The sequence below is a fragment of the Vulpes lagopus genome, chromosome 8, assembly GCF_018345385.1.
Source record: "Vulpes lagopus strain Blue_001 chromosome 8, ASM1834538v1, whole genome shotgun sequence".
NCBI lineage: Eukaryota > Metazoa > Chordata > Mammalia > Carnivora > Canidae > Vulpes > Vulpes lagopus.
The window spans coordinates 122,953,696-122,970,478 of NC_054831.1; the positions used below are offsets into that span (position 1 = coordinate 122,953,696).

A 16,783-nucleotide genomic window follows, 5' to 3' on the forward strand; every position below is an offset into this window, starting at 1 on the left:
TCATTTCCAAAAAATTTCTTACATTTATTAGCTTGAAAGTGATGTTAAAAGTATATGATTTTTATTTTAAAAGGTTTCTTTTTTTTCAAAAAAGGTTTTATCCTAATAAAACCTTTCAGTCCAAATTTTAAACTTCCAGACCAAGTAACGCATAGTTCAGAAATTTTATATACTTTTAATTTTTTGTGCTTTTTATTACCTTCTCTAGTTCCCAAACACATTTTAAATAAGGAAAGAATTATGATACCAAAATTCCAAAAATTATGGATGTTCCAAAAAGCTGGGGAGACACACTGAGTGTCAACTACACTTTAATTAAAAACAAAATACCTTAGGGAAAAAAAAAGCTGAGGAGACCGCAAACTATTAATGATTTCAGTATTCTAATACTTTTTTTTTTAAACTTTGACCAAAGATTCTAGTGCTTTATAAAGACCAACCTAGATGCAATGGTCTTAAAGTCTATCTAACCTTAAAGGCTAATATTCTGTTTTAGCAAAACTTTCCTTAGAAAGTTTATCTATCTGCATTTATAGGAAAACAAATCGGAGACAACGATATAGGGTTAAAAATCAAACTAATTCAATTAGAGTAACAGTCTACTGGTTTTTGACATAGACCATACCAAGTGACTGTATAAAATCAATAACTTGAAAGTTTCTACTTGAAAGATATAGTTGATGCGACAATATTTTATCCATCTGCCACACTGTATAGGTATCATCTCCTCACTTTAGAAAAAGGTGATCAACATTTAACACAACCATATCATCATTACTGTGTTAAATTAGACAAGAGAAAACAGCATTAGTGCCAAAATGAAAGGAATTCCAGTGATTAAACAAGAGACCATATCAGAGCAGGCAATGTGAGGGTGGAGCTCATTTGATTTCTTCAACTTTATGCTGAGGCTTAGACAGTCTTGAAATCAAAACTTAATATATCAAGTAGGATAGTTCATATATATTGCAGAGGAATCCTGTGTTCAGATTCATATCAGATTGCAGATGCTCAAGTGCAGACATGTTCCAGTGCAGTGGTTCAATTGGTTAATTGAATGCTTGGTTACCTAAAGAAGGTATGACTGAATCAAGGTCCTTGCCAACCTGCTACCACATGATTGCATGGCTAATGCAACTCCTGCAGCTATAGGGCACTGGAGAGCTCAAACATACTTCAGCAGCTTTGGATCACTTAATTTTGTTTATGTTTAATTGGATAATTTTAGACCCTCCAAATGATGCCTTAAAAAAAGCTGTATAATATTACAAAAATAAAAAATGTAGTATGATTTCATTAGAGGGAGGGACAGGGTAGGAAGATGAGGGAAGGTTCTTTTATTTTTCATCACTGATTTCACCAGCAAATCTCAAAAACCCAAACCTACATCAAATAATTTAAACAGAAGTGGCATTTTCTTCATATGGAATGCAAAATGCACACATTCACATACTTACATATACATAAATATATACATATATGTTTCCTTTACAAAGCTTCAAAGGTTGCATTACCAGCATGCAAACCTCTTCTTCCATGGAAATTCCTAATACTGACAAGGAATGTCTAAAATACTTAAGAGACTTATTTCCAGAAAACTGGACTTTCTTCTCTTCTTGGCTCTTAGAGAATTTTCCTGCCAAACTTCTACCAATGATCATTTTAAAAAATGTACACCCACATTGGTAATACACATTTAAAACATACTAACAAAATGGCCAGCTTGGACTTAAGAAAAACGAGGAAAAAAAAAAAAACACCCCACAATAAAATCTAAACCCTTAGAAGGTGGAGTTTAGCTTTTTATATTCTTTTTCAGCCACATTATGTTGTTGCATCACTGTTAAAACATAAGCAGCATATCATCCAAGATATTTGCAAACAATATATGTGTCACGTTTCCCAGCTGTTATCTTTAAATGCAATTTGTACTAATCTGAGTTCTAGTTCAAAAGCATCTGGACGATCCTGAGGGTTTGCAGCCAGCATTTCCTTAATCAGTTGTTTCATTCGCCCATTCATAGACTTCTTCTTCACAGGAATGAGAAGTTCCATTTTGGGATTTTCCAGAAGCGCCTCTCCAACAGGCACAATCTCAGTTCCTTGTTTTACATAACTCCCCAAGAGTTCCTTCTTTGTCTCTGTGTCTATGAATGTGATCCTTTCCAGCATTGCCCAGATGATAATCCCCAGAGCAAAGATGTCAGCTTTTGCTGTGTAATGTCCCTCCCACACTTCAGGAGCCATGTAGAAATCTGTTCCACAGGCTGTGGAAAGGAAACACTTGTTTACACTGACAGGTTCTTCTGGGTTCTGACCAGAGGCTGAACAAACTTTACTGAGACCAAAATCGGCCACTTTCAGTGTGGGTTCCAAGTCACTGGTATCCAACCTGCTTTGCGAAATCAGGATGTTATCAGGCTTAAGATCTCGGTGGATGATCTGGTTTTTATGCAAGAAAGCCAGAGCACTGCTCAGCTGAAGCATAAAGCTGGTGTTAGTTTTACGGTTGGGTTTCCTGGACAACAGATACTCATTCATATCTCCGCCGTCACAAAAATCCATCACAAACCACAAGTAATAGGCGCTTCTGGGATCAAAGGCAATTTCTCCTTTTAATGAAGTCTCTACAAGCTATAAGAGGGGAAAAAAAGATTACAATCATGTGCAGTTTATATAATTCAGCTACAGAAAAAAAATAACTGGTTTAGTTGGACTCCTTATTTTATTTATTGATTTAAAGATTTTATTTAAAGCTTTTATTTATTTATTTAATTAATTAATTAATTTATTCATAGAGACACATACACACACAGAGGCGGAAACACAGGCAGAGGGAGAAGCAGGTTCCATGCAGGGAGCCTGACGTGGGACTCGATCCCGGGTCTCTGGGATCACGCCCTGGACTGAAGGCAGTGCTAAACCGCCGAGCTACCCGAGCTGCCCGGACTCCCAATTTTAAATGGAAAATCCATGAATGTTTTATTTGGTCAGTGCTTTCATATATGCATTTTATTTTAAATTTCAGTACTTCAAACTGTCACTTTGCCCCTAATGAACACATACCAAATCTCTAAGTCAAAAGAGGTAAAAGCATATTTAAAAATAGCTTTAGGAACACCTGGCTGGCTCAGCTGGTAGAGCACGGGACTCCTGATCTCAAGGTCATGAGTTCAAGCCCCACGTTGGGCATAGAGCTTACTAAATAATAAATAAGTAAATAAATAAATGCTTTATTTTGAAAAGTGTCCAACTGACTATATATTTTCTGCATGTGTTAATGGAGCTAAACTCTACCTACATAGCCAATAGCTTCATGAAAAAACTGGTATTTCAGCAGCTATACCTGGGAGATTGCCAGTTGGTGTATAAACATCAATTAGGAAGTTCTATTCAATTAAACTGCCTAAAATATGTTTCTTGTTCATTGGACATACACCATCAACATTATATAATCTGTAAAATTCAGAGAAAAATGATCAAGGAACATTAGTTGTTTCAGAAATAAAGCCTTCCTGTAGTCACTGATAAAAATAAAAACTGCCATTATAACTTCATAAACTTCTATAAGCAGAATGCAAATATATCAGCAATCTCTATCACTGGATAGCTTCTAAAAACCAATTTATAAAAAACATATTTACATTTTAATATAAAAATTCAAATATAAGTTTGTATATTTCTTTGCTACAAGCTGAAAACCTAGAATAAATCACTATTTTATCATTATCAAATTATAACTATTACCTAAAATTCAAGAATATTGATTACTTCACCAAATATGAACTACCATTTTAAAATACAGCATATAGTGCTTTGAAAACATTTGTCCCATGGTGCCTTTTCAGACCCACTGAATAAAAACTCAGTAGGGAAGCTGGAGAGTTGTTGAAGAATGAATGAACTGCTAATTTTACATTTAAGTCTACTAGTACTTCCTCTTGTCATTTTGGAGGGCAGAAGCAAAGAACACCTTTTCACATCTCCCCCAATGGCAAACAGCTGTAATTGCAACGGTCTGCAGATGTCTTTTGCATGCATTTTCTTTGTTGCATGTGTTTGCCAGTGAGCCAGAAAATGAAAGACTAGAAAGTTATAGATCACACAATTATTTACCAGATGCACTGTTAACTAAATATGCTGAGATTAAAGACCAGTGCCATCATCACTCTTACTTCATTTCTTCTCATCTTCTGTATTTACTCTCAAAAGCAAACTTCATGCAGAGTCCCAGCATTCAAAGAATGGCTTAGAGTAAGGGCAGACAGTAAATATTTTAGGCTTAACAAGTCACATAAGGTCTCTGTTCCATATTCTTCCTTTTCTTTCTTTTTCTTAAACTCTTTAAAAATGTGAAAACTAGTTTTATCATCTGGGCCACATAAATACTGCCTGAGGGCAACAGTTTAAGGGCCACTGGTTGAGAGATACAGAAGTACAGTGCCCAATCCACTTATTTCCCTGTGTAGAGGATGTCATCAGCCATTGGTTCTCTTGCCTAAAGTCCTTCAACAGCTTCCCTATTCTCTTAGGATACAGTTTAAGCTCTTTAACATGGGCTGTGGGATTCTCTGACCCTGCTGATCTTTCTGGTCTCATTTAAAACAACTCTCCAGGTATAGTAGTCTTACTATTTTCTTTCAATTCTTAGAATGCTTTGTACTTTTTGCTTCAAGACATTTGTATGTCAGTTCTTTCTGGCTGGAAAGTCTTCTCACTCACATGGCTCACTCTTTAACCTTCAAGTTTTAGTTGTAACAGTTCATAATTCCTAAATCCTCAATTTATGTCAGGGTCTCTTTCATATGCTCCTATATCCTTCTGTACCTCTCATTCATGACACTTAGCACAAGTGATACAGACTGGCCATTAAATTCTTATGTTGAAACTGTAACCTTTGTTAATTACTTTGCACTTTCTCCTAGGTGAGTTTTTTTTTTAGCTATTAGGAACTGACTTAATCATTCAGAACAAGGAAAATATCTAGAAAAACAAAAATTTGTGTAAGGAATGGAGAAGGCCATGCATAGGGACTCTGTGGTCATACTATAGATTTGTTTTTACTAGATATAAATTTAGAGAAGGGACTTGCTTATTAATAAGTGTGTTGATCAATGTTTTTTTTTATTTTAATTTAATTTAAAAAATTTTAAAGATTTTAAAATTCATTTTGGGGAGAGAGAAACAAAGGAAGCACAAGGAGGGGGAGAGGCAGAGAGAGAGAGGGAGAAGCAGACTCCCCGTTGAGCTGGCAGCTCCATATGAGGCTCAATCCCAGGACCTGGAAATCATGACCTGAGCTGAAGGCCAATGCTTAAACCATCTGAGCCACCCAGGTGCCCTGATCAATGTCTTGTTCACTAAGTCCATAGAAAAGACAATTTTCATAGAGGTACTATTACTGAGTACTTCCTATGTGCCAAATATTATACCTGTATCATCTCTAATTTTGACAACTTCCATGGAAGGTAAAAATTATTATTCCTTTTTTAAAAAAATTATTATTCCTATTATACATTTGAAGATACAGATGCTGGAAGAGATGAGTTAATTAGCTAAGATCATACAGCTAGCAAAATGCTACAAGTCAAACACAGGCCTATCAGGCCTTAAAAGATAAAGGAGAGTACTCAATAAAGAGGTGCTTTAGATTTAAACAAAAAAAAAATCGGGATGCCTGGGTGGCTCAGGAGGTTGAGCATCTGCCTTTGGCTCAGGGTGTGATCCTGGGGTTCTGGGATCGAGTCCTGCATCAGGCTCCCTGCGAGGAGCCTGCTTTTCTCTCTGCCTGTGTCTGTCTGTCTCTAATGAATAAATAAAATCTTAAAAAAAAAAAAAAGACTAAAAAAATAATTGAGTCAAGTTTGGAAGTACTTTACATCTTATTAAGTAATCTCTACACCCAACATGGGGCTCAAACTTACAACCCTAATATCAAGAGTTGTGTGCTTTACCAACTGAGCCAGCCAGGTGCCCTAATACTTTACACTCTAAAGTCTAGAAAGAAAAAAAAAAAAAAAAAAGTCTAGAAAGACTACCTAATGCCTAATTACTATAAAGGTTGCTTGATCTCAAGGATACCATCGGCACAAAGTCACATATTTATTTATTTATTTAATCTAAAAAATATGTATGTATGTATGTATGTATTTATTTATTTATTAATTATAGAAATAGAGAGAGAGAGAGGCAGAGACACAGGAGGAGGGAGAAGCAAGCTCCATGCCAGGAGCCCGATGTGGGACTTGATCCCGGGACTCTAGGATCGCACCCCGGGCCAAAGGCAGGCGCTAAACCGCTGAGCCACCCAGGGATCCCCCTTTTTTTAAGATTTTATTTATTTTTTCATGAGCGAGAGAGAGAGAGAGAGAGAGAGAGAGAGGCAGAGGGAGAAGCAAGCTCCATGCAGGGAGCCTGACATGGGACTCAATCCCGGGTCTTCAGGATCACACCCTGGGCCAAAGATGGCACTAAACCGCTGGGCCACTAGGGCTGCCCTATTTACTTATTTTTTAAAGATTTTATTTATTTCAGAGAGAGAGAGTTCAAGAGCACAAGCATGGAGAAGGGGGGAGGGGCAGGGGCAGAAGAAGAGGGAGAAGCCGACTTCTCTCTGAGCAGGTACCCAATGCTGGCTTGATCCCCATCCCAGGACACTGGGATCATGACCTAAGCAGAAAGCAGACCTTCAACTAACAGCCATCCAGGTGCCCTCTAAGTCATATATTTATTTATTTTATTTGCTTATTTTAAATTTATTCTTTAAAAGATTTTATTTATTTATTTATTTATTTATTTATTTATTTATTTATTTGAGAGAGAGAGAGGGGCAGAGACACAGGCAGAGGGAGAAGCAGGCTCCATGCAGGGAGCCCGACATGGGACTCGAACCCGGGTCTCCAGGATCATACCCTGGGTCGAAGGCGGTGCTAAACCGCCGAGCCACCTGGGCTGCCCTAAATCATATATTTAAATATCTTTGTAGACCAAAAGAGATTGTACATCTTGTCTCCAAAATTCAATGCAAAGTTCATCAAGGTTCTATTCACTTTTAAGAGGGAATGGGGTAAGAATGTTTCTAATATTTTCTATCAGTGCAACTTACATACTAAGCACTTTTAGAAAAGTAAATAATAAATGGAATAGAGACTAAATAGTTGTGCTTAATAGTCACTGCCTTAGAGGTAAAACTTCAGGACACAGCATGCTAAAACTGCAATATAAATTAGGTTCTCAAGATTGGTATTTATTCACCATATAATGAAACCAGCAAGTTTCTAATTACACAGATTAATGTGTTTGTTTTCTTTATTGTTCCTAGTCCAAAAGCTTTTGTTGTTTTAAAATCATACTTCTGAACCTTGAGGGTAAAATTCTGAATTTAGACATACTAATGGAACGTTGTTTCTTTTCCAAGAATGACTGGACTTGGAATTTTTTCTCTGGTCTTTAACTAACAATGTCTTAAGTATCTTTTCTCTTCAGCAAATATAGACCTACTAGGGATTTTGATCTATGCCAGAAGCCAACCTTAAACAAACAAACATTTTCTGTTTTCCTATGTTAATGCTTTCCCCAGGTCTACAAAAAGTAATTTGAGAGCAAGAGTAATTCGGAAGTTAAGGGAACAAAAGTTTTAGCAGTCAGATACAGTCCTACATTCAGCTCCCAATTCTGCCATTTGCTGTATATGTGACTTGCATAGATTATGTATTCTAAGCCTCTGTTTATTCATCTATAATGATGATAATAATAGTACTATCCTCATAGGATTGTTCTGAGCAGCTGCCTTTAAAATACTTAGCAGAGGGTCACCTGGGTGGCTCATTGGTTGTTTGCCTTCAGCTTGGGGCATGATCCCGTAGTTCCGGGATCGAGTCCCACATCCGGCTCCTTGCATGGAGCCTGCTTCTCCTTCTGCCTATGTCTCTGCCTCTCTCTCTGTGTCTCTCATGAATAAATAAATAAAATCTTTTAAAAATAAAAAACAAAACACTTAGCAGAGCGTGGAACTGAGTAGGAACCCAAATGTTAGCTCTTAGCACTATTAATAACATTCTAGTGTTGGGACACCTGGGTGGCTCAGTGGCTGAGCATCTGCCTTTGGCTCAGGGCATGCTCCTGGGGTCCCAGGATCAAGTCCCACATGGGGCTTCCTGCATGGAGCCTGCTTCTCCCTCTATGTCTCTGTCTCTTTTTCTCTATGTCTCTCATAAATAAATGATATCTTAAAAAAAAAAAAATTCAAGTGCCATGCCATATACTTCATGAAAATTAACTAGAGTTGCCTGGTTAAGAAACCACACAATCCTCTAAAATAGAGGAAGCTTATATTCAAACCAGATTTATTTAAAAATGCCCAATTATCTATATGGGTGCTGCTGATTGTGGAGTTTTTCCTTTTCTTCTGGCTTCAGTTCCAAAAAAAAAAATTGATTTCAAATAGGTGAATTTATTAGACTCTAATCTCGATCACTTCTCTAGCTCCTATGTTGTCCCATTCCCATGCAGACTGGCAAGTATCATGGCATAACAGGTGGCTTATGTTATTTTTAGGTATTTGCATCACAGGTTTAAATAAAACCTTGTTTTAAAGAAAACATCTACTCAGTTCTTGGCAGACCCTTACCTACTCCTAACTATATAAACACCTGTATTTAAAGTAAAAGTTCACACAACACTTTTGTTCCTCTTCTTGCTGACCAATGTGAAGTTCAAGTCATTTCTATTTCCCATTAACCATACATACCTGTAAATAAAGGGAAGAATTAGAGCCGTGGGACATTTTTTGCACCATCCCATCTTTTTGTAGGATGCATTCCTCCAAGTGAATCACATTTGGATGTTGGCTCTTGATACTGCTTAGTGCCCAGAACTCACGCAGGGCTAGTTCAACATTTTCAGGTGCATGGCATCGAATTTTCTTCACTGCCACCCGTGCAGAGGTCTTTCTGATGACTGCTTCATATACAACACCGTAACTGCCTCGGCCTACCTCCCGTATTAGATCGTACTTTGGCTGGCTACTCACCATCTTCAAGGTCAAAGTTTCTGGAAAATCAACAAAGTGCTCTGTTGAAATTAAGTATACTTACTGGTTTGTATACCTTCTTATGTATGATTTAATTATCTGTCTCACTGTTTGCAATGCTTGAAAAAGATTTGTTGTATCATGGGCAAATCTAAATATTTGAATAATAATAATAAAGCAGCTTACACTTTGGTATTACTTACCATGTATCAGGAACTGTTCCAAGCACTTTTAATCCTCAAACAATATTATGAAATAGATATTATTACAATCATTTTATAGTTGAGAAAACTAAAGCACGAAGAATTTAAGCAACATGCCTAAGGTCAAACAGCTACTAACTGGTAGACCTGGGTTTTGAAACCTGGCCACTTGGCTGTGACATTCATAACCATAACCATTACACTATACTGCCTCTTGCACAAACTGCTTCAAAATATTACTGTTAAAAATAAACCAAAGGGATCCCTGGGTGGCGCAGCGGTTTGGCGCCTGCCTTTGGCCCAGGGCGCAATCCTGGAGACCCAGGATCGCGCCTGCCTTTGGCCCAGGGCGCAATCCTGGAGACCCAGGATCGAATCCCACGTCGGGCTCTCGGTGCATGGAGCCTGCTTCTCCCTCTGCCTGTGTCTCTGCCTCTCTCTCTCTCTCTGTATGACTATCATAAATAAATAAATAAATAAATTTAAAAAAATAAATAAATAAAAATAAAAATAAAAATAAACCAAAGAACTCATCATTCTTATGATGAGCACTCCCCTGCTTCTCCTTAAAGCTGACACACATAAAAGTTCATAAACATGTCAAAACAAAAAAAACCCTCTCACAGTTAGAAATATAACTGGCTTGTGCTTAGGGACTGAAAGTGAACCAGGTTACATATAGAACTGAAAATATGTAGTTTTTTTTTTTTAAGTAAACTGTATGTCCCTATTTTAATTTTGTTATTTCTCATTTCTTGCAAAATAAATGAAGTTTGTGGAGAAAAAAAATGGTCCTTTAAAAATAAAGCAAGCTACTTAGAATATTGTTACCTTTCTGTTGTTAAACAACACCTATTTAGATGTAGGCCATTTTTGCCACCAAAAACTGTCCTCTATATGATGGGGCTCTTGGACAGAGTGCTTTCAAATTCAACTTGATAAATCATTTAAAGGCTTAGAAGCAAAGGCCTGACACAGAAATGCTGGTGAGTTGAATCAAGAAATTCTGAAGTGTGCCACCTCATTCTCCAAAGAATGTTAAAATTCTCACGAGTTTCTGGAACAGATTCTCATTTGTAGATTGCCACGATGGGCAAGAGATTGTACAATCTTTACAGCGTGCAGTTTGGAGAGGAGGGGAAGAAGCTATTGACTGTTGAGCTTGAAAAAGTGGGTACAGCTACTTTAAGTTCACAGGATGGATTTAATAAAGAAAATGAAAGCTTCTGCGATTACTTCTCGGTCCCACTTCCTCTAACTGGAACCCCCTTCAAATTCCTGCCGCAATTCCTAGCGTCTGATGCCCTGCCACGGACGCCTTGCCCCAGGTCCACCCAAGGCGCTCTCCCCTGCTCCCCGTGGAGCGCCAATTACTCTGCAGCTCAAAGCGGCTCGTCTCCTGCAAGCTGTCCCATGGCCACGCGCGAAAGAGCACCCGAGTAAGGGGGAGGGGGCGTTCACGAAGCCCCTGGACGCGAGCCCCCGCGGCCGCCAGGCCGGCACTTCCCCCGCCTCCCGCGGGCCCCGCCGAGCCCGCGCACCGCCGCCGGCGGGCCAGGCCACACACCTGCCGGCCCGGGAAGGGCCAGTCCCGGGCAGAGGTGTTGCCCGACGCGGCGGCTCAGCGCCCCGCTCATTGGCCGAGTATCAGGCCCTCCCCCTCCCCGGCGGCGTCCAGAGGAAACCCGGAGGGGATCCTCCCGAGGCCCTTCGCCCCGAGGAGCCAGTCCCGCGGTGGCCCCAACTCCTCGGGGCTGGCGGCTGAGGCCCGGGGCCTGGGGAGGAGCCCAGGGGCAGGAGAGGAGGCCGCAGCTGGCGCCGGTGGCCTGAGGGGTGCGGGCCGGAGGCCTGAGCAGCGCGGGGCCTTCCCTAGGATGACTCCGCTGACAGGTCTGTGACAGGCCTCCCGGGGAGGGAGGCGCATGCAGGGTCCTTGGCTCTGCAGCAGGGCCTCAGTGCCAGGCCTAAGGGCCAGATTTACCTCAGGGTAGCCGCCGCCGCTTCTCCCTCTCACGGGCGCTGCAGGCCGCCATTATCGGGCAGCTCGCGCCTCAGCCGCCGCGGCCTCCAGTCAGAGACCGGCGCGCGCCCCCGTGGTGCGCGCGGACACACCCCCTTACGCCGTGCGGCCCCGCCCCCCTCCGGCTTTCCGTAGCGCGAGCCGGGACGCCGAGCGCCGTCCCTATTGGGCGCGCGCCCCGCGCTCCGCCAGCCTCCTCCCTCTCCTGTGGCTCGCGGGAGCCGGGAGTCGCCGAAGGTGTGCGCGCCCCGGAACGCACCACTAGTGCCCCTCCCTGCAGGGGTGGCCGGGCCCGGGAACGGGGAGGCCGCTGCCCGCCGGGGCTCGGTCACCGTCCAGCCGCAGCGAGCGCGCAGGGCCCGCGGCCCCGGGGGACAGTCTGCGGCAGCAGGTCCGGGCCTGGGGGTGCGCGCGCCCGGCGCGCCTCCCCGCTCCCTCCCCGCCCCCCTTCCCACCTACCGAGCTGCGGGCAGGTGTGCGGGGGTCGCTGGGGCGGAACGCCTGGTGCATCTTCTTGGGTTCGGGCCTGGGGTTCCTGCGGGCCGCGGAGCTGTTCGGCTGGCCCGCGGGGAGGCGCGGCCCGAGCTGGGAGGCCTGGCGTCCGCCCCGCCGGGAGGGAGGCTGCACCTTTTGTCCGAGTCACTGAGCCATGTTTGCGGACGGTGTAGTTGCCCAGGCGGCGGCGGCGCGGGACTGGGTGCGATCATCTGGGAGGACGCCGTCCCCTGCCCCGCCGGCGCGGTGGTATCTCCCTTAAAGAAGCCGGCGCCTCATTGTTCCCGGGCCGCGGCCGCGGGGAGTCGGGGGCGCCCTGCCCGGCGCGGGGCGGGAGGGACGACGGCGCCCGCACCTGGCCCTGCCCGGCGGCGGCCCCCGCGGGGAGTCGGGATCCAGCCGGCGCGCGGCGACAGGCCGGTCTGGGGCGGCCGGGGGCCGGGATGGGCCGCGGAGACAGCGGTTCTCTCGCGGCCCGGCGGACAGCGGCTCCTCAGACCCCGGCACGCAGTCGCCTGATAGCCGGCCCGAGACTGTCCGTGACTCAGAGCCTCGGGCCAGCCCAGTACTCAGTCAGTCACACGGACCAGTACGCGTCCGCCTGAAGCGTCCGTCCCTTCACTGCTGAGTTCTGCACCTGCTGTTTGTCAGTAGAGTGGTGGTTCCTCCCCAGTGCGGCGTTAGGCTCCATGTGCGGAGATTCCCTGTCGGTGCTCTCAAGATCAGCCACTTACCCCTTTTATTTGCTGTCCTCTATTTATGGACGTTGTCCTGAGGGTCTGGGACTGGGTTAGGTCTTTCAATTAGCTTTTCTAATCCTGACCAAATCCCACAGGGTAGGCTTTATTACTAACCCTGTTTTTACAGGTGAGGACACAGATGCTGCCTTATTTGACCAAAAGTTGTGTAGTTTGGGGCGTGTGTGTGTGTGTGTGTGTTCCGGTGTATTTAGGATTTAACCTAGGATTGAATACCTTGAATACCCACTCTCCCGGTGTAATTACCCCGCTAAAAAACCCAACAACACCTAGCTCTGTCATCTATTAAGACTTTTGTCCTGAGTATCATAGATCGGTCTTCATCAGCTGTCTGCTGGGGTATTGATGCCAGCCAAGGCTTAGTTTCTGCCCTTGAAAGTAGAGGGAAACTCTGGAAGGCCTCAATGCCTGTGTGGGTAATTGATCAGAATCAGGAGAGTGGTATCTCCTTTGGTTAGAAGAGCTTTTTTTTTTTTTTCCTTTTTTTTTTTTTTCCTTTTTTTTTTTCCCTTTTGTCTGTCTCGGTCATTAACTATAGGAATCCCTCTTCTCAAGCTGACTGCAGAACTGAGACTTGAAATCCAACTTGGTAACTCCTAAGATAGGCTGACTAAAGGTTTTTTTTAAAAAAAATATTTTATTTTTTATTTGACAGAGGAGCACATAAGCAGAGGAGGTGGGAGAGGGAGAAGCAGATTCCTTGCTAAGCATGGAACCAAGTGTGGGGCTCCATCCCAGGGTCCTGGGATCATGACCTGAGCTGAAGGCAGACTGACTGAGCCACCCAGGAACCCCAGGATGACTAAAGATTGTGAAGTGGATTCAGGTCATACAGAGCCTGAAGCTTAAGAAATTTGAGGTGTTTTTTAAGAAAAAGATTACAGAATGGTCCCATGAACACATAGCTAGGGCCTTGGAATGTGTCTCTGTAAGGCAGGGTCTCAGGCTTAAGCTTCATTAGCTTCGGGGTAAATCTGCCTCTGCTTATTACAAAATATCATTATTAGTTTGCCCATAGGACTTCTACTAGACTTGAGAGTTCCTGGGGAAAGGAACCTTGTCTATGATTCATTTCTGAAGCCTCCTCTGTTATGGTACCAGAATACACCTGCGGGTAATACTGTCCTACATTGCTTGTGGGAAGGCAGAATGATGTAACTCATTAAGAATATTTCGCACACATAGCCACTTTACATATATATTTACTATTTCACCTCGCAATCCTAGGTTTAATCCTAAATTTCTAGGAATCAATCCTAGTGATATTTTGGCAAAAATACAAAAAGTTGTTCATTATGGTACTTTTGTAGTAAAAGATTGGAAGCTGCTCACATGTCAATAAAGAACTGGCTGAATAAATTACAGTACATGCACAGAATAGAGTGCTATGCAACTCTAAAAAGATATGTGGGAGACTTCTTACATATACTAATAAACATGCTAATCTGGAGTGTTGTCCATATATATTGTTAAGTGAAATAAGCAAGGGGCATAATAGTGTTTATATCACCCAATAATGGGATGATATAAATAAACGTTAATTGCTTATATTCAAAAGTTAAACAGAAGAATAAACTCCAGTTTTCTAAAAATGGTTTCCTTTGTGGGATGGAGAGGGTAGACATGTAAATGCGACTTCTGTGAATGTACCTTATTATATAGTGACTATTTTGGAAGCTTGTAAATGTTTTGCATATTTATAAAACAAAATTCAAGAAAAAGAATAAAACACTCCATAAAAATTAGAAACAAATGAGCCATCTGCATGGTATAACTACAGAGAAAATAATTTCAAGTGGCTTTATAAGTCTTTTGACTGTACCTCCCTAATGGGCTATAGTCTAAGGACAACTAGAACTGCATACAAATATTAAATTTCATTCATTCGTCTTGTTATAGGTAATATTGACATTGCTGGGGTCCCTGCGTGGTGCCGTTGGTTAAGCATGGGCCTCTTGGTTTCGGCTCTGGTGGTGAGATCAAGCCCCATGTTGGGCTCTGTGCTCAGCACAGAGTCTGCTTGAGTTTCTCTCCCTCTCCCTCTCCCCACCATGCCCTCTTTCTCTCAAATAAATACATCTTTAAAAAAAAAGAATATTGACATTGCTATTTTGAAACTATGATAGATATATTTAAGGATAAGGCAAATAAGGATGTTAATAACATTAGGCATCAAGATTTTCAACATATGAGAAAAAGAGTTAATATTAAGACAAGCCTGGGGCACCTGGGTGGCTCAGTTGGTTAAGCCTCTACCTTCAGCTCAGGTCATGATCCTAGGGTCCTGGGATCGAGCCCCACATTGAGCTCCCTGTTCAACAGGGAGCCTGCTTTTCCCTACCCCCTCTGTTCATGTGCTCTCTTTCTCTCTCTCACAAATAAATAAAATCTTAAAAAAACAAGCCTAGGATGGGGTGTCTGGGTGGCAAAGTCAGTTAAACATCCTACTCTTGGTGTTGGCTCAGGTTGTGATCTCTGGGTTATGAGATCAACCCCCACATCAGGCTTTGCACTCAGTGTGGAGTCTGTTTAAGACTTTTTCTCCCTCTACCTCTGCCCCCTTCTATGCATGCCCCCATGCATGCTCTCTCTCTCTCTCTTTCTCAAATAAATAAATCTTAAAAAAATATTAAAGAAGCCTAGGGGGCAGTCCCAGTGGCTCAGCGATTTAGTACAGCCTTCAGTCCAGGGCGTGATCCTGGAGACCCGAGATCAAGTCCCATATCGGGCTCCCTACGTGGGGCCTGCTTCTCCCTCTGCCTGTGTCTCTGCCTCTCTCTCTCTCTTTCTGTGTCTCTCATAATAAATAAATAAAATATTTTAAGAAAAAATAAAGAAGCCTAGGATAATCTTATATCTGACTTAGCAGAATGAATGAAGTTTGTATGTTCCTCTTAAAAAAAAAAAGTGTTTTCTGCTGAAAAAGCCTAGAATCAATCACCAATTCAGTAATAATGAACACCCCTAATATTACAGATTTGGTCTCTAAACACCATTTTACAGTTTAAAAAAATTAAAAATTAAGCAAAGAAAATCAAGCCTCCAAAACAAACAAACAAAAAAACGGAAAATCAAGGCTCCTTTGATAAATGGCTGATTCCAGATCTGGAGCCAGAAAGGTGAGGTTGGGTCATCTTGTGCCTGGAAGCCAGGAAGCTATCAAATACTATTGGGGTCATGTGAAAATGAAGAATCAATATGAAGGAGCCCTACTGGCCAAAGATGGAACAGTTTGAGCTTTAAGAGAAAAATAATAATTCCCATAGATCATAACAAATATATTAAATATTTTATTTTATGAATATTTTATTAAATATATTAAAAACCCGCTCCTGAGCAGGGAGCCTGACGTGGGACTCAATCCCAGGACTCCGGGATCACGACTTGAGCAGGCGTTCAACAGATTGATCAACTCAGGTGCCCCAATTAATAATGATACTTAAGGATGGGATCCCTGTGTGGCGCAGCGGTTTAGCACCTGCCTTTGGCCCAGGGCACGATCCTGGAGACCAAATCCCACGTTGGGCTCCCGGTGCATGGAGCCTGCTTCTCCCTCTGCCTATGTCTCTGCCTCTCTCTCTCTCTCCCTCTCTCTCTCTCTCTGTGTGACTATCATAAATAAATAAAAATTAAAAAAAAATAATGATACTTAAGGAAAACACATTTGTTATCAAGGGAGTTTTATAGGGAATCAACTAATTGAATGTTGATAAAGAGAAACATTTTTCTGGTCATTCCTTGATCAGTTATATTGCATATAACCAAATGGTAAGTAAGAAAAAGTTATTTTTTGTAGAAGAATTCTAACTAATAAATGCAAAAGAAATGGTAGGATTAGAAAAGCACAACTTTGCAAACCTTAGTGAAATAATGAGTTTAGGCAGCAATCATGAAATGATGCTTAAACAATTGGATGATGGGTGTTGGGGAACTTTGCAATGGAAAGCTTAGGCTGACACTGCCTGAAGCCAGTGACCCAACTTAACAGTACCAAGAGGAGGATTCATCCCTTTCCACAAAATATTGTTGCCTTAAAAAGCAAAAAGCAAAAAGCAAAAAAAAAAAAAAAAAAAAGAATCTAAGCCTAATCAAGCCACCATCTGATTACCAGTTTATCAGAAACCAGGGGGATGGACAAATATAATAATCAGCCCAACTCAAAATGTGGGACATTCTACAGGACAAGTGACCTGGTTTTTGCAACAAATTCATGGCATGAAGTTACAAAAGGAAGATAGAATGTTAAAGCATAAAACTCAAGACACTTGCCAAATGC

The 16,783-nt window shown here is 42.1% G+C and overlaps 2 protein-coding genes and 1 non-coding gene across 4 annotated transcripts in view; 2 read left to right on the forward strand and 1 right to left on the reverse strand.

Moving 5' to 3' along the window:
• Positions 1–1,789: 1,789 nt before the first annotated feature.
• On the reverse strand, positions 1,790–11,887 carry PDIK1L (PDLIM1 interacting kinase 1 like). Of its 2 annotated transcripts, none has more exons than XM_041766885.1 (3): positions 11,714–11,887; positions 8,750–9,051; positions 1,790–2,634 (listed from the first exon to the last, which is right to left on the reverse strand). In XM_041766885.1, the coding sequence occupies exons 2-3, from the start codon at positions 9,032–9,034 to the stop codon at positions 1,894–1,896; spliced, it is 1,026 nt and encodes a 341-aa protein (XP_041622819.1). In that variant the 5' UTR covers positions 9,035–9,051; positions 11,714–11,887; the 3' UTR covers positions 1,790–1,893. The 2 variants fall into 2 exon arrangements, with proteins under 2 accessions (XP_041622819.1, XP_041622818.1); XM_041766884.1 differs by lacking the exon at positions 11,714–11,887 and adding an exon at positions 11,216–11,358.
• Positions 3,120–3,192, forward strand: TRNAR-CCU. The gene has a single exon. It is a non-coding gene; the product is annotated as a tRNA-Arg (tRNA).
• LOC121497810 (translation initiation factor IF-2-like) overlaps positions 10,324–16,783 on the forward strand; it is a 36,058-nt gene continuing 29,598 nt past the window's right edge. Inside the window, exons 1-2 of the mRNA XM_041767515.1 lie at positions 10,324–10,404; positions 10,563–11,124. Of these exons, the coding sequence (XP_041623449.1) occupies positions 10,324–10,404; positions 10,563–11,124 (643 nt within the window). The remainder of the gene's footprint in view (positions 10,405–10,562; positions 11,125–16,783) is intronic.

Bases quoted from the DNA above. Each gene is read 5' to 3' on its own strand.
- PDIK1L (XM_041766885.1), bottom strand. From the start codon at position 9,034: ATGGTGAGTAGCCAGCCAAAGTACGATCTAATACGGGAGGTAGGCCGA. The intron at 2,635-8,749 runs GTATGTATGGTT...CCCCTCTTATAG, and splicing joins ATTCTTCCCTTTATTTACAG to CTTGTAGAGACTTCATTAAA.